The 18,434-nt window shown below is 41.6% G+C and overlaps 1 protein-coding gene across 1 annotated transcript in view; it reads left to right on the forward strand.

Annotated features, from left to right (window-relative positions):
- LOC149233556 (U-box domain-containing protein 44-like) overlaps positions 1 to 18,434 on the forward strand; it is a 164,745-nt gene that overhangs the window by 77,574 nt on the left and 68,737 nt on the right. The window contains 1 exon segment of the mRNA XM_089379795.1: positions 1,011 to 1,305. Coding sequence (XP_089235921.1) covers positions 1,011 to 1,305 — 295 coding nt within the window.

Below are 18,434 nucleotides of genomic sequence, written 5' to 3' on the forward strand. Positions count from 1 at the left end.
TTGGGAAACATAAAAGTTGTCACTAGAGACTACTATGTTGTGAGAGCTGTCATGAGTAATACTACACCAAGGCCAAGGTCACCTACGAGTCTATAAACACTAACCATGTGGAATGACATAGGTGCACCTTGACATGGGCTGGACTGCCCCATAGACTGACGATGACCCCTACAAAAAGTAGGCTCTGATAAACCATGAGTCCTCCTAAGAAGCCTCCCAAGGTTCTCCAATCCGATCAAGGGTGAGATCGCCTAGATGAAGCTTTAAAGGGATAGGGCATGGTCTGACCAATCACAATCGATATAGACTCAAATTGACAAGACACAGATCTAGGAGACCTAATACAGGGCCTCACATGGCTTCGCATTGTGACCTTGCAGTTACAATGGTAATCAATGATGCACTGAAAAAGTCTATGTACCCCCATTGACAGAGGGCTAACACTCCTGACCTCTTCAGACGTGCTCGATTTGCTATTGCCAGGGGCGACACTTGGCATTTTGTACATTCTCTCCTATGCTTATCTTTTTATTTTTCTTCTCCTAATTCCACCTCTCTTTCTTCATTGTTCTTCTTAGTTTGCTTGGTCCTTTGTCTGTTGTAGTCACTTAAGTGGAGTTTATGGGTCAAGGAACCTTGATGCTGAGTTTTTGGGCATACAATTTTCAGATAGGTGTCAGCAATTCTTCATGTGTTAAGGAGAAGCCTCCCTCTCACCTGTGTACTCAAGCTTTCACCCAACTTTATTTCTCATTGGGTTACAACTCCACATTCCCATCAACTCTCTTACAACTATGTCCTTTTCTAGCCTTGCTAGCGAAACTAATCTTTCAATGTTCCTATCTGATCAACATATGAAGCCCATATCAAGAATCTGCTATGTCTAGTTTGTATTTCTACTGTTAAAGACTAGGTCTCATTCCAAGTTTTAATGGATTTACACTGATGGTAATCTTAAAATGTTCTCACTATTAAAACTTTGTTCTTTATCTAATCAAAGTTGTTTACAGGGGATCATGGTGGAAAATGGAATCATTGATTTGATTGTGCACTGCCTTGTACGACAAAAGGAAGAAGCTCCTGAAGCTGTATATCTGATGAGGTTATTGTCAGAAAATCAAGATATTGCCAAAAAAATCAGTCATGCACGGAATGCGATTCTCTTTCTTGTGACTCTCATGCAGGAAGAGGAGTTTGCTGAAAATGTTGGTGTTATTCTTGAGAACTTGCCAAAGAGTGACAATGATGTTATTACAATGGCGGAAGCTAATATAATGAAGCCACTAGTATCACGACTGATTGAAGGTAAGACTCAGTGGCTCAACTTATCTTAATTGTACTATAAAGATGAAACAGCAACTATTTTCTAAAGACTTTTGTAACTAATCATGCACTATAGCATAATTTGTATATTATCGGTCCATTACCAAGTTGTTCTAGTCCAACCTTAGGGTCAATTCCATGGGAAAATCAGAGTTATTGAAAGAAATTAGGTTATGAGATTGGGTGTGCTTGTCATATGCATGGCTAAATTGTAAGCACCTAGGTTAGCACAAAAATAAGCAGAGATGACAGAGTAAAGATGTTGAATAATTGATTCTTAATTAATATTATAGCTTGGATTGCAAGTGCTTTCCTGCATGCTGTGTGGAAGACTTTCTAGGGTTCATTGCTCCTCTCAAGGCTCTAAGGCCCTTTGTTTTTCGTACATTACTCTAGATAGCTATTGCAGTGCTGTTGTATCTACATAGTGACAGTAATAATTCAGATGACCCTTCAGGCTTTGATAGTAACAGCTAAAGTGATTTCATTCAGTTTCCTTGTCATATTTCATGTTTTGTTCAATGGTGGATTGTTAAAGTTGCCTTTGAAAAATGTTGTGTTGCAAATAGTCTTGCTAATGCAGGACTTCCTTATAGATAGACTCATTGTGTGCTATTCCGGAATGCTGGTTTCCATGATGATGAGTTATGGGTTTTGTTCTCAAAATCTTGTGTTGCAAGATCCACAAGCTGGCTTATTAGTTTGTGGGCCTTGCAACAGTTTGTGCAGGTCATGCATTTTCACAACATTAAATTGGGATGCAGAGTTGTGGGCCCTGCAATGGTGCTGCATGTGAATGCATTTTTCCAACATTGAGCTATGGGTTCTTCAACTTGTTTTCTGCATTCCTGTCTATTGCACACGTATTAACTACACATAGTGGTGTTCTATACAAGGGGTGTTTTGGGTTTTAATCAACATATGAATCTCTGTAGCTTGATCAGCCGCTCCCCTTTAGAGCGCAATGGTCCTCGTTGCTTTTGTATGCAATTGAGTAAACTTAATATTCACCTATTCTAAAGAGTACAATTATACTGTTGTTCTTTAGCCTAATCTACTTGAAATAAGGGAGGTCTTGCTAAGCTGGTGCTCTTCATTTGAATGGCCATGATTGGGTTAGAGGTAACTGATGCACTTGACTTTGGATCCAACTGTACTGTAATATGGATATTTCCTTCACCATTATTGTACTTGAATACCAACTAACTACTGCAAGAAGTTGTGAAAATTTCATCTATCACAACAACTGGAAATTATTTTCCTAATTGTTAATTTATTTAAAAATTTATTTGTAGTTTGCTATGGCAAATACCAAATAATTCACACTGTGATTTTCACAAATAAATACTGCTGAAGAAAATAGCATTGGAAACTGAGAAAATCTAGCACACACACAAAAATGACACTGTTATTTTTGGACAAAAGTCCTCGGAAAAAACCGGTACAATAGCTGAGGGTTTTATTATTATGCAGCAGCGAGAAATTCTGATTACAATAATCTGAATGCCGAAATCTGGCTATCCTGCAGAGAAAATACTGGCAAAAATATCTAGAGGGAATTTACCCTCACTCTGGGCAATTTCGGCACTGCACTGCCTCTGAAAAGCAAGCCGTCCAATTGGGCCTGCGTAGGCTCTGCATCAACTTGATGCAACCTTGTTACTTTTAGGTATGTTCTATGCTTAGAGCAATTTATTTCAATTTTCACAGTTAGCTCCATATCTTTTCCAGATTAGCAATCACATCAGCGTTAAAGTAAACTGCAGATTGAACATAAACATAAATCGCAGAAGACAAGCCAAGACAAGAGGACACAAGATGTGGCGCTAGCCAGGGACAAACCCCAATGTGGGGAAACCCTTGATCAATTCTTCTTATATGTTCTTCAATAGTTCAGCAGAGAGAGAGAGAGAGATAGTACGTTTACAACAGAAGTCAACACTTTGACTTATCTAGATAAGAGCATAGATCATCTCTAAGAAGATGATACATGAGATCAGTTGAAGACATGCTGCTTCAACTAATTCTCCAAGGTGACTCCTTCACCTATCGTTGTGCTACATTTCGTCATCATGCTGCACCTCACCGCGCTGTACCATGCTGCACCTATCATCACTATGCTGCATCTCATCATGCTTCATTAATCATGACTGTACCCATCACTGTACTGCATTATGTGCCATTGCTGCACCATGTTGCCATCCTGACCTATGTGTTGGCTGCACCTTGCTTGCTTGTTGTCCCTAGCATGCTTGTTGTTGCATGCTAGTTGTCCCTTGCATGCTAGCTGTAACATTGCATGCTTGGTGTATTTGCTGCTAAGTACCATACAACTGTCCCAATGTTAGTTAGTTGTCCCTTGCATGCTGCTCTCCTTCGGAGACAGATGCTCTGGCTGTTTCGGCAGTTCCCCGCAGTTTTGGCAGTTCCGGCTGTTCCCGGCAGTTTCGGTTGTTCCCGACAGTTTCGGCAGTCCCGGCAGTTCCGGCTTTTCCGGCAGTTCCAGCTTTTCCGGCAGTTCCGGTAGTTTCGACATTTCCGGCTTTTCTGGCAGTTCTGGCTTTTCTGGCATTTTCGACATTTCCAGCTTTTTCGGCAGTTCCGGCTTTTCAGGGTTTTTCGGCAGTTCCGGCTTTTCCGGCAGTTCTGTCTTTTCCGGCTTTTTCGGCAGTTCCGGCTTTTCCGGCATTTCCGACATTTCCAGCTTTTCCGGCTTTTCTGGTAGTTCCGGCTTTTCCGGTAGTTCCGGCTTTTCCAGCTTTTCTGGTAGTTCCGGCTTTTCCAGCTTTTCCGGTAGTTTCGTCTTTTCCGGCAGTTTCGGCATTTTCGGTAGTTTCGGCAGTTCCGACATTTCCGGCTTTTTTGGATCAGGGCAACATTATTCCTTAGGATATGTTATGAAACCAGCTCAAGAAAAAGATAGAAAAGATAGATCAACGCCTTAGAATTCAGCCTCTTCGAGGGGGCAACCTCCTTTACATTACATAAATGAACAATTCTTGGATGATACAAATGAAAATACCTCATTTCTATATATAGGAGTTTAAGGGGTCATAACATAATCAAAGCCGACATAACAATAATAATGTAAGGGCACAATAATAACAATAGCGGGCTTCTATGGGGCACAACAGTAACAATATGGGCACTACAAGGGTACATCAATATAATAAGTGGGTTGTACTAATAACAATAAGGGGTTACACTAGTAGTATAGGGGCTTAACATGCCCCTCTCCTTCAAAAAGCGCTGTCCTCAACGCTTGAGTAGTTCTTGATGCTTTTGTATAAAATTCTTGTCCTCCCATGTGGAATCTTCTGCGGGTAAGTTCTTTCACTTGATGAGATACTCTGAAATTGATCGATTTCGTAGCTGTCAGGTTCTTGTTTCTGTGGCTGCTCTAGGTTCCAATATGATTTTTCCTTCCTTTTCAATTTCTGGCAATATTGTTTGAATTGGGATCTTTTCCAACTTTTGAATAAATGGCCATACTTCTTCGTCCTTCTTCCATTCATCCCTTGCTTCGTTTATCCAATCTGGTTGGATAATAGAAATAGCAGAAAACAATGCTTCCACATCCTCATCCTTTCTTGAGAGTGCATCTGCCACCACATTTTGCTTCCCTTTTTTGTAGATGATTTCAAAGTCATAACCCAACATCTTTGTGACCCACTTTTGTTGCTCTTCAGAGGATAATATTTGTTCTAAAAAGTATTTAAGGCTATCATGATCCGTTTTTACCTTGAAGTGTCTTCCCATTAGGTAGGGTCGCCATTTCTTAAGTGCATGGAGTATTGCCAACATTTCCTTCTCATAAATAGCTTTGTGTAAAAACTTTCCGTTGATTGGACGACATTCAAAAGCAATGGGTCTTTCATCTTGCATTAAAACAGCACCAATTCCATTTCCTGAAGCATCACATTCCACAATAAAGGTTTTTGTGAAGTCCGGTGTAGCTAAGACCGGTGCTTGGCACATTGCCTCTTTAAGATGTTCGAATGCCTTTGTTGCTTCTGGAGTCCATGAAAATGCATCTTTCTTCAATAATGTTGTTAGAGGTGCTGCTATTCTCCCATAATTCTTAACAAACTTGCGATAATACCCTGTCAATCCGAGAAATCCTCGCAGATGCTTTATGGATGTGGGAATTTTCCATTCCTTAATGGCTTTAATTTTGCTAGGGTCTACCTTAACTCCTTCATGAGATACAATATGACCCAGATATTCCACCTCTTGTACTCCAAAGAAACATTTGGATCTTTTTGCATATAATTGTTTCTCCTCCAATAGTTGTAGCACCCTGTCAACATATTCAACATGATCCTTCCAAGACTTGCTGTAGATTAGTATATCATCAAAAAATAATAACACAAATTTTCTAAGGAATGGTTTGAAAATTGAATTCATCAAACCTTCAAATGTTGAAGGTGCATTGGTAAGGCCAAAAGGCATGACCAAAAATTCATAATGACCCTCATGAGTTCTAAATGCTGTTTTTGGAATGTCTTCAATCTTCATTCTAATTTGATGATATCCTGAACAAAGATCCAACTTGGTGAAGTAAATTGATCCATGCAATTCATCCAGTAATTTATCAATGACAGGAGTGGGAAACTTATCTTTAATAGTGAGCTTGTTGAGCTCCCTATAATCCGGACACATGCGCCATGATCCATCCTTCTTGTGCACCAATACGACTGGAGTAGAGAAAGAGCTTTGACTTGGTTGAATTATACCAGCCTTTAGCATTTATGCAACCATACGTTCAATTTCACTCTTTTGGGCATAGGGATATCTGTACGGCCTGATGTTTGGAGGAACACTTCCTGGAATCAAATAAATAGCATGATCATGATCACGAATAGGTGAGAGACTTTTGGGAGTCTCAAATACCTTGGAATGATTGTCCAAGAATTTTTGGAGATCTGGAGAAATAGATGATTCCACTGTGGACACATCTAGCGAACATAATTGTGCAATTACACCTCTTTGTTCTTTTTTTAGAAGCTTTGTCATACCATTAGCGCTGATTATTTTTCCCGGTTTCCCTGCAATACCCCTTAATTCAACTTCCTTTCCTTCCATAGAAAATTTCATGAAAAGTTCTTGAAAATTAAAAGCTATTGTACCCAAGGATTATAGCCATTGGACTCCTAGTACAACATCAACACCTCCCATTGGAATGGAAAGCATTGGGCTAGTCAATACATATTCTCCCATGGATAGCTTGATATTATGGCACTTTCCGGAGCAATTTATTGTTCCTCCATTTGCAACCATCACTTGACACTCTGGTGCTGGATATAAGAAGCAATTCAATTCTCTTGCTACCTTACAATGAATAAAATTGTGGGTACTTCCTGAATCAATCAACACTATTACCTTTTTCTTCTTGATTTGTCCTTCTATCTTGATGGTTTGAGGAGTGGTAATTCCCGCCAATGCATTACAAGATATGGTCAGATTTATTTCTTCTTTATCTAGGCTTTGTTCCTGGAGTATATCCTCTTCTTTTGACCTTTCTTGCTCATTTTCTTCTTCCTCTTCACAATCTATGTAGAATAATTTCTTCTCAGCACACTTATGACCTTTAGTGTATTTCCTATCACAACTGTAACAAAGCCCTTTTGCTTTTTTTTCTTCCAATTGTTGTGGTGTCAACCTTATAGGTTGTGGAAGACTAGCGGCAACAACACTTCCGTCTTTATAGTTGTGAGTGGTATGCTTCCTGGTTGCCATAATTTTGCTTTCCATTTTTCTTGCTTAACCTGAATGCCTTTTCTAATGAATCAGGTTCCCAAAGGCGAACATCATGTTGGATATTATCCTTTAAAGACCCTATGAACACATCAATCCTATGCTCCTCTAGAATATCTTTTACCCTTATGTTCAATTTTTGGAACTCCTCAATGTGCTCCATTATTGAACCCTTTTGTTTGAGACTTATCAATTGGCTAAAAAAAGTGTTGCTTTTTGTATCCTCATAATGTGCTATCAATTCTTCCGTAAAAATTGCCCAAGTGATAAATTGTTTACGAGAGCAAAGCCATTGGTACTATACAAACTGATTTGGTTGCAAATATAAAGTTGCAATACGTACCTTTTGTGTGTTTTGCACATTATTGAGATCGAAAAATTGCTCCATCTGTAATATCCATGTTGCGGGATCCTTGCCATCAAACTTCCTCATATCGATTTTTGGAATATTGTGGGTCCTTGATCCAACATTAGCGTCTATGGAATCATGATTAACATTTCTTTTGTTCTCATCATGAGTTTCCTTTACTACCCTTTCACCATTAGTGACCCTTTCTTGTAGCAACTTATTCATATTTATCTTCAATTCTTCCATGTATGTCTTCAAATCATCCATCTTAGTTTCCACGTCATTCATCTTAGCTTCTACACCTTTCTTTAAACAATCCATCTTAGCTTCTACGCCTTTCTTTAAACCATCCATCTTAGATTCTGTTCCTTTTTGTGCAAGGGACAGTTGTTGCACTTGGTCTTGTAATTTTGATATATCATGTTGCATTTCTTCCTCTTCTTCATGAGTCATGCTAGAGCTTTCAGGTTCCTTACTAGGTGTTTGCATTTTCTTTCCTCGGGGCATCAGTTACCAATAATAATGCTCTACTATGCCCTTTGAATTCTTTCAAAATAAATTTTCAAACCAAGCTTAAGCAAAAATTTAAGAAAATCTACACACCTTTTTTCACTTTGTAGGAGCTCGATATTGCCTCTGATGTATCTCTGTACTTTCCAATCATTTAGATCTGAATTTGTGACCTGCAGTAGCCCTCTGTGTCCTTTTTCCAATGCCACAAGTCTGACCCAAATTGGATTCTCCAAGGAAGAGTTATGCGAAATCTTCCACAGTGACTTGATTATAGACTAGTTCAGTAGAGCGAACTTGTACGACTTGCCACGAGTCACTGTTTCGACCTTTGGATCTGAAAAATGCATACAAGAAACTACAGTCCGTCCTCTTTCTGTACCTTCTTACGAAATTTCAATCCGATCCCCAGAGAGAAAGTTATGATGCTTTCCCGCAGGTCACCTGTTTGGAATGTAATTCAGGAGTTTGCAAAAAGACCAACTTCCTCAGATCATATCTCCGCAAAGATAGCGCGAACAACTCTGAAATTTGGACTCGAGGTTCAGCGCGGTTTATTCTCAAATGGGTTTTTTTTGCAACTTCTGAAACGTCGCTGAAAAAAATTATAGCGAAAATGCCATGATGACTTGTTTGGAGTAGCAAAACCCTAGAATCCAAAGCTCTGATACCAAATGTTATGAAACCAGCTCAAGAAAAAGATAGAAAAGATAGATCAACGCCTTAGAATTCAGCCTCTTCGAGGGGGCAACCTCCTTTACATTACATAAATGAACAATTCTTGGATGATACAAATGAAAAGACCTCCTTTCTATATATAGGAGTCTAAGGGGTCATAACATAATCAGAGCCGACATAACAATAATAATGTAAGGGCACAATAATAACAATAGTGGGCTTCTATGGTGCACAATAGTAACAATATGGGCACTACAAGGGTACATCAATATAATAAGTGGGTTGTACTAATAACAATAAGGGGTTACACTAGTAGTATAGGGGCCTAACATGATCTTTCCTCCTACTAAAACCCAAAGACAAGTAGAGAGAGGAAGAGATCCCAAGTGTGTTGAAATGACTTGAAGGCCACCTCTATTTATACTAAAATGTTGAGCACATGTGGGGTTTATTTGGTTGCTGGCCGACCTCGACGAATTGTCTTATAATGCAAATAAATTCATAACTCCATGAATACTTATCGGAATCGGATGATCTTTAGATCAATCCTACACCTCTCGATGAGAGGGATCTAAGAAAAATATCAGCGACCATAAATAAGATGACCCACATGGTGTTTGGCCCTAGTTTCCAATTTTAACACTCCTTCTCAACTAGAGAGAACTCCATCCGTTGATCCATATGTCCGACTGTACTATCTTTGCCATCAGTGCCCTGCACTGCTCTGACCTGCTGAGCTCTGCCTCTGCTGAGCTCTGCTTTGCTGTGCTCTGCTCTGTTTTGATTTTCTTTGCTTTGCTCCGCTAAACCATGAAGAAGAAGAATTGATCGAGAATGTTTCATACCATTCTCTACTGACCCGAAGTCAGTTTCATTTGAAGAGTGTGTCACATCACTCTTACTGAGCCGAAGTCAGTTTTATTGATCCCAGATCAATATCACAAGAGAGTGTCTCAAACCACTCATACTGATCCCAGATCAATGTCACAAGAGAGTGTCTCAAACCACTCATACTGATCCCAGATCGGTTTCATTGATCCCATATCAATGCCACAAGAGAGTCTCAAACCACTCATACTGATCACAGATCAGTTTCATTGATCCCAGATCAATGGAGGTCATCCTAGCATAGGGAGTACGGTAGATACAGTGATGCGTCCATCGATAGTACTACTATGGTCCCTATCCTCATTTCCCTGCTCTTTGATCAGATGAGAGTTTCTTCCCATGAGTCCCAGACTGCATGGGTAGGATGTCTCGACAGGAGAACTAATCATCCTGTCCACAGGAGAACGAATCATCCTGCCAGTGGATGCCACAGAGAACTAATCATCTTGGCCCATAAGAGAACTAATCATCCTGTTCCACAGTCACCACGGAGAACAAATCAACCTGGCCCACACGAGAACTAATCATCCTGTTCCATAGTCACCACGGAGAACAAATCATCCTGGCCCACAGGAGAACTAATCATCCTGTTCCACAGTTGCCACGGGAGAACTAATCATCCCGGCCCACAGGAGAACTAATCATCCTGTTCCACAGTTGCCATGGGAGAACTAATCATCCCGGTCCACAGAAGAACTAATCATCCTGTTCATAGCGCACCACCAGGGGAGGGTGAGTCGCCCTGTGGTCGTATGTTGCTCCAGTAAGTACCACAAGCCCCCCGAGCTCCCAGAGCTCAATGCATGCAACATGCAGGACCCTTATAAGAAGGTCTCTCAACGACTCCAAGTCGTTTGGGAAAGTCACAAATTTGACCTTTTCTCGGGGCTTTGACAAAATGTCCTGTACATCAGTCTCAATGCGATGGAGCCTCCTCGCTCATCGACTTACCATATCGCAGATAAGGTAGTATCTGATGTCTATCTGCTGGAGCAATCATCGAATACGGGATTCCTCAAAAATTGAATCCCCCCTCTGGTTGTCACATAGAATCACAGTGGTATTCATCATGTGTACAAACAGCTCACTTAAGATCTTCTGCAACCATGCAGCTTCACACGAGATCATACTCGTAGCTATGTATTTGGTCTCGGCAGTGCTTATAGCAACCGAATTCTGCTTGCTGCTCATCCATGATATCGAATCAGAATCCAAAGAGAACCAGCCCTGAGAAGTGCTCTAGTGATCCTCCACACTGCTTGCCCAGTCAGCATTCGAATAATCATGCAGTTTCATATTTCCGGCAGTGTATCTCAATCCATAAGAGATTGTGCCCCGACGATATCTCAGAAGATTCTTGGCACCAATCCAGTGAGGCTCAACCAAATATGAGCTCACCATGCTAACTGCAAAACATGTCCAGACGGAAGTTCACTAGGAACATCAACGCGAATGAGTTTATGAAACTCAGAGGCATTTCCGAAATCTGGTTCGACATCACTACCATATAACTTCTGAAAGTTAAGATCCTCGAGGTAGTCACAGGCTCGCTGCTTATCATTCCACATCCGGAATCCAACTCCCTCTTACTTCTGCAAATGAGAGGGTCTGCACCTGTTAGAAATAGGTTGTCCTCATAAGGTGCCGGTATGAGAGGTCTATCATCCACAACCTTCAGGTAATGGTTTGGATTGGTTTCACTCCCAGTGAATCTCAGCTTCATCAGACAGTGATCAATCCTCTCATACTACGCCCGGGGTGTTTTGCTTCAAGCCATAGAGGGCTTTCTTCCACCTGTATACATGAGATTCCCGATCATGAATCTTAAACTCCTCGGGTTGTTCCAAACCTGTGGACCTGTTGCATGAGGGGAATGGTCCCGATTTTCCTTTGGTACATCTCAGACATGTACCTTCATGCTCTACTTGAATTCAGACATCCTTATCACCATTTCCGGGATAGGTGGTATCGGCTCCAAGTATAATCCCACGATTGTTTCCTTCTCTACCAAATTAGAGAGTGTAGTGTGCACCCATCTATCCATCGAAGTGCCTTGAAGCACTACAATCTATAAGCCAGATTCCCGAAGAATCTGAAGGAGAGGGGCCAATACAAGATAACGCTTCTTTATCTCATCAGAAACAACATTTGATTCTTCATACCTGGGTTCCTTGCTTTCTATGAAGAGTTGACCATTTCCTTGATGACCTGCATTACCTGTCATTCCTTTGATCATTGAAGATGTCCCTGGAATGATTGTTATCATCATCAAGTGATGTGTCCTTGCCATTCAGACACTCCTTCGCATAATGGGTGAACTAGTTATCTGCCTTTCCTTCCACCCTGAGATCCGGTCTTCCAATGAAGTGATCTTTAGGTAGGCCATATTCTGCTGCGCCATTCTGATAATATTTTCTGCTTCGACTTCACCCTTGGTGAATTTGAAGAGGGATGAGGAATCCACTGATCCTTTTGTCTTTTCCCAACTGTCTTCGGTGATTGCTCGTTCACTCTTGCTTGGGCATTGTCTTCACCTCAGCTCTGATACCATGTTAATTTTAGGTATGTTCTATGCTTAGAGCAATTTATTTCAATTTTCACAGTTAGCTCCATATCTTTTCTAGATTAGTAATCACATCAGCATTAAAGTAAACTACAGATTGAACATAAACATAAATCACAGAAGACAAGCCAAGACAAGAGGACACAAGATGTGGCGCTAGCCAGGGACAAACCCCAATGTGGGGAAACCCTTGATCAATTCTTCTTATATGTTCTTCAATAGTTCAGCAGAGAGAGAGAGAGATAGTACGCTTACAATAGAAGTCAACACTTTGACTTATCTAGATAAGAGCATAGATCATCTCTAAAAAGATGATACATGAGATCAGTTGAAGACATGCTGCTTCAACTAATTCTCCAAGGTGACTCCTTCACCTATTGTTGTGCTGCATTTCGTCATCATGCTGCACCTCACCGCGCTGCACCCATCATCACTATGCTGCATCTCATCACGCTTCATTAATCATGACTGTATGTATCACTGTACTGCATTATGTGCCATTGCTGCACCATGTTGCCATCCTGACCTATGTGTTGGCTGCACCTTGCTTGCTTGTTGTCCCTAGCATGCTTTTTGTCCTTAGCATGCTTGTCGTTGCATGCTAGTTGTCCCTTGCATGTTAGCTGTAACATTGCATGCTTGGTGTATTCGCTGCTAAGTACCATACAACTGGTCCCAATGTTAGTTAGCTGTCCCTTGCATGCTGCTCTCCTTTGGAGACAGATGCTTTGGATGTTTCGGCAGTTCCTCGCAGTTCTGGCAGTTTTGGCTGTTCCCGGCAATTTCAGCAGTTCCGGCAGTCTCGACAGTTCTGGCTTTTCTGACAGTTCCAACTTTTCCGGCAGTTCCAGCAGTTCCGGCTTTTTCGGCATTTTCGGCTTTTCTGGCTTTTTCGGATTTTTTGGCTTTTCCGGTAGTTCCGTCTTTTCCGGCAGTTCCAGCTTTTCTGGCATTTCCAACTTTTCCTACATTTCCAGTTTTTCCGGCAGTTCCGGCTTTTCCGGCAGTTCTGGATTTTCCGGCAGTTCCGGCTTTTCCGGCAGTTCTAGCTATTCTGGCTTTTTTGGATCAGGGCAACGTTATTCCTTAGGATCTTTCCTCCTACTAAAACCCAAAGATAAGTAGAGAGAGCAAGAGATCCCATGTGTGTTGAAATGACTTGAAGGCCAACTCTATTTATACTAAAACGTTGAGCACATGTGGGGTTTATTTGGTTGCTGGCCGACCTTGACGAATTGTCTTATAACGCAAATAAATTCATAACTCCATGAATACTTATCGGAATCGCATGATCTTTAGATCAATCCTACACCTCTCGATGAGAGGGATCCAAGAAAAATATCAGCTGCCATAAATAAGATGACCCAAATGGAGTTTGGCCCTAGTTGCCAATTTTAACAAACCTGCTGCAACTCCTGCCCGAACTGACTGCTAGTCTAGCTGTCTTGCCTGCTGCTGACTAGGAAAACATCTCTTTGGTACTCTGGAACCTCTGTCCGGCCTTTGGAACTGAAAACGTCTTCCTTCTCAACAAATCGAATTGCCTTCTGTGAAAATTCTGTTACTGCAACAACTGATTTATTTTACCTACTTATTTTCCAATAAGTTATTTACGAAAACCGTTCAGTAAACATTAAAATAAATTCTGTTGCAGACATCACACCATAATACAAAAACAAATACATGCACAAGAATCAAACACATCAACACAAATATTTTCAAACAATTGTCCCTGGAAAAACCTAATGCGGGAAAACCAGTGCAGTAGAGGAGGATTTTATTAATCAGCTATTCTTGTGTACAACTAGGTGCCAAACTGGCTTACCCAATAGAGATAAATTCTCCAGCACCCTCCCCTAGACTCAGCGTCAGACTTGCTAGCCTCTGCGCAGCTCCCAGACCCTCTGCGTTAGCTCCTGCCTCTCTGCGTCAGCACTGGGCCTCTTTGCGTCACCCACGTAGGCCCTCCAGTGACTACGCAATCCTGCTACCTTTGCGTCTACCTCTCTAGTCTCTAAGCTGATCTTCTAGTGCTGTTCTTGCCTCTCTGTTTTGTACCCGCTGCCTCTTGCTGCAATCCAGACCATTAGTTTGAATTTCTTAGCAAAACTCGCTCTAGAAATCGAATTGACTGGTCTCCCTTAGTGTGTTCTCTAACTAACCCTCAAGCCTCTTCTTATACTTTTCCTGTGGGTCCTTCAACGACCGAGATTACATCTTTAATCAATGACTAAGATTAGATTTTGGCTTGATCCATGTCTTTTAGAATCTTCTAACCCAGTTTTATATTAATACCCATTAATATTTTATTTTTTCTAAGTTTAGACTTAGGAACTCGATTAAAAATATTAATTATTTTAATATCTTCCAGACCGGGTAGAATCTGCCCAAACCATTTCTAGGTCTTGGAGATCTCATGTGCTTTAGCCTCTCCACCAATTTTCATGGCTAGAGCACATCCAATGCTACCCCAAATCAACACTCCCTCTTAGCGAGGAGTATGCTTTAGTAATACTCCACACTGAGCATCACTCTAATTATATGGCACCAGTACTTGTGCTGATGCTAGGCCTCCACGCCCAACATCCTCTACACTTCTGCATCCTGTACTACTGCCCATGGCTTTGTGACTACCACTGCTGCATCCGTACGGTAGCTTCCTCTGCATCTGTATGGTAGCTTCCTCTGCACCTGTGTTGTTGTTGGTCCTTTCTCCCAACACTGCATCTGCACTGCAACCTCTTCTCATGATGATGCATTGTGCTACCACTGACTGCTACTGCACTGCGACATCATACCCAATTCTTTCTACTGAAATGGATTCTTTATCATCCCCATCTTCTCCCTGAAATAATCAAACTTTGTTCTTCGAAGGGCCTTGGTAAGGATGTCTACCACCTGTTCTCCTATAGGAGTGTAGCTCAACTGTACAAATCCTCGTTGGACAGTTTCTGACAAAGTGACACCGAATATCAATATGCTTTGATCGATTGTGAAATACTAGATTCTTAGAGAGCTTGGTGCAACTTTGATTATCACACATGATCCCGGTCTTCTCCATCTTTCTTCTGAATAGGTTCACAAGCAATTTTCTAAGGCCTCGCACGACGCTGTGCTTGCAGCCATATATTTTGCCTCAGCTGAGCTCAGAGCTACAAATTTTTGTTTCCTACTGCACCAGGAGGTCATTCCTGATCCAATGTTGAAACAGTACCCAGAGGTACTTTTCTGATCCACTAAACTTCCAGCCCAATCTGCATCAATAAATCCACTCAATCTGATATCCTTACTCCTGGTGTACAAGAGTCCATAATCAACTGTTCCCTGTATATATCTGAGAACATGTTCAGCTGCTGCCTAGTGCAGCCTCTTTGGTTCCACCATGAACTGACTGAGGGTGTTGACAGCGTAACAAATGTCTGGCTTGGTATTGACCAGATACATCAGGGACCCTATGAGCTGCTTGTATAAGGTGGGATCATCATCCTTGTCTTCTATGCATCAATTTTCTTCCAGCTGGTGATCATTGGAGTAACCATGGGTCTACAATCTTGCATTTGGAATCTCTTCAGAATTTCTGTAGCATATCTCCCTTGTCCAAGGAAGATCTCCCCCTTTTGCTGCCAAACTTCCAACCCCAAGAAATAATGCATCTATCCCAAATCCTTCATGTCAAATTCTGTGGCTAGATTCTTCTTGCAGTCCCCGATGAGCTTGGATGATCTTCTCAGGAAGAGATCATCCACATATAATACTAGGATTAGAGGCTCATTCTCTACAACTAGATAGTAGAGATTTGGATCTGTGTCACTCTTGACAAATCCCATCTTCTGCAAGTAGCCATCAATTCAACCATACCATGCTCTAGGTGCTTGTTTCAGCCCATACATGGCTTTCTTCAATCTGCATACATGAGACTTCTTCTCATGTGTCTCAAAACCTTCTGGATGTTCAATGTATACCTCCTCTTCTATCACCTCATTCAGGAATGTCGTTTTGACATCCATCTGATGAATCTCTCATCCCATCTGTGTTGCAAGAGATATCATGGTTCTAATAGATGTATACCTGGTTACTGGGGTGAAGGTCTCTTTGTAGTCAATTCCTTCCTTTTGAGCATACCCCTTAGCCACAAACCTGGCTTTGTATTTTTCCACATTGCCGTCTGCAGCGTATTTAATATTGTAGATCCATCTCGAACCTACCACTGAGTTGTCTTGAGGCCTCAGCGCTACCTCCTAGGCATCATTCACCATTATGGAATTGTATTCCTCTACCGTCGCATCCAACCAAACTTGATGTTGAGCAGCCTCCTGAAAACTGGAAGGCTCTCCATCCTGAGCTACTAATGCTCTCTATCTGGCTGTTTTTGCTCCCTTTTATTGTTTCTTGGTGCACTGATGAAATCCTTTGCATCTCGCAGAATTTGACGAAGTTCCCTGCTCGTTCTTCCTCTGGTAGTAGGTGCTTCTGTTAGCTCCTCCTCCTCTTGTGATTCTTCTGATTCGAGGAAGAATTCTTTACTTCTGTTGGTTGAAGTGGTTTGATGAATGGCTCATCTTTTGACTGCTCCTCGGAAGGCATTTCTCGAGATTTTCTGAATGCCCTATCCTCCATGAACTTCACATCTCGTCAAACGACTACCTTCTTGCTCCATGGAAGATAAATTCTGTGTGCCTTAGCGTTCTCGCCATATCCCACTAGATATCCTTTCTCTGCAGTTTGATCCAACTTCTTCAACTTTTCCTCAGGTATGCGACGATATGCTAAGCTCCCAAATATCCTGAAATCACTGACTTTAGGTGTCTTCTCTCTGAAGACTTTCTCAAGGGTAATCTTTCCCAATGCCCGATGAGGAGCTCTATTATGAACATAGACTGCCGTGTTGCACGCTTCTGCCCACAGGAATTTTGGCATATCCTGATCATACATCATGGCCCTAGCATCCAACCAAACCTGATGTTGAGCAGCCTCCTGAAAATTGGTAGGCTCCCCATCTTGAACTACTAATGCTTGATATCTGTCTGGCTATTTTCGCTCCCTTTTATTGTTTCTTGGTGCACCAATGAAATCCTCTGCATCTCGCAGAATCTGACGAAGTTCCCTGCTCGTTCTTCCTCTAGTAGCAGGTGCTTCTGTTAGCTCCTCCTCCTCCTGTGATTCTTCCTGATCCGAGGAAGAATTCTTTACTTCCGTTGGTTGAAGTGGTTTGACCAACGGCTCATCTTTTGACTGCTCCTCAGAAGGCATTTCTCGAGATTTTCTGAAGGCCCTATCCTCCATGAACTTCACATCTCGTCGAACTACTACCTTCCTACTCCCTGGAAGATAGATTCTGTATGCCTTAGCGTTTTCACTATATCCCACTAGATATCCTTTCTCTGTAGTTTGATCCAGCTTCTTCCTCTTTTCCTCGGGTATGCGACAATATGCTAAGCTCCCAAATATCCTGAAATAACTGACTTTAGGTGTCTTCCCTGTGAAGACTTTCTCTAGGGTAATCTTGCCCAATGCCCGATGAGGAGTTCTATTCTGAACATAGACTGCTGTGCTGGATGCTTCTACCCACAGGAATTTTGGCATATCCTGATCATACATCATGGCCCTAGCTGCTTCCATGATAGTCTTGTTCTTTCTTTGTGCTACTCCATTCTGCTCCAGATTGTAAGGAGCTGTCCACTCTCTTCTGATGCCCTCCTTAGCGCAAAAATCAGTGAAGTCCTTATCGACATACTCTCCACCATTATCTAAGTGCGAAACTTTATTTCCTTCCTTGTTAAGTTCTCCACCAGAGCCTTGAACTCTTTGAATTGACATAAAACCTCGTCCTTGGTTTTCAAAAAATAAATCCAAGTTTTTCTTGAGTGGTCATCAATGTAGGTGACGAAGTAATCGACACCACTAAGAGCTTTAGTGGACATAGGTTAGCAGATATCTGAGTGTATCAATCCTAGTACACTCTTGACCCTGTTTTTACTTCTAGGAAATGCCGCTTTGGCATACTTTCCTAGAGCACATCCTCTTCATAAATCATTTCGTTCTGTACTAAGATTGTCATGTCCCTTCTCAAACACATTTGTAACAGGGTGCTACTACACAATTTTGCACAATTTTGGCCAAGGAAGAGAACCCATCATTTTAGACTTGGGGACTTAAGAGGCAATTTGACTTAATTTGGTTGCTAGTGGAATGTGGGGGCCACCGACATGGGAATTCGAATTGGCCCATTCGAATAGCTTGGAGGGAAAGTCGAATAGGTGGATGGAGGGACCCACATGAAGCAAGGGAGGCCCAAGGAGTTATAAGGAGGGAGCAACTCTCATTTTGGGATTCATTTCATACATCTTGCAATCAAAATCACTTGAC

The sequence above is a fragment of the Pinus tabuliformis genome, chromosome J (genome assembly GCF_031772625.1).
Source record: "Pinus tabuliformis cultivar Carrire ecotype Pingquan chromosome J, CPIR1, whole genome shotgun sequence".
In the NCBI taxonomy this organism is placed as follows: domain Eukaryota; kingdom Viridiplantae; phylum Streptophyta; class Pinopsida; order Pinales; family Pinaceae; genus Pinus; species Pinus tabuliformis.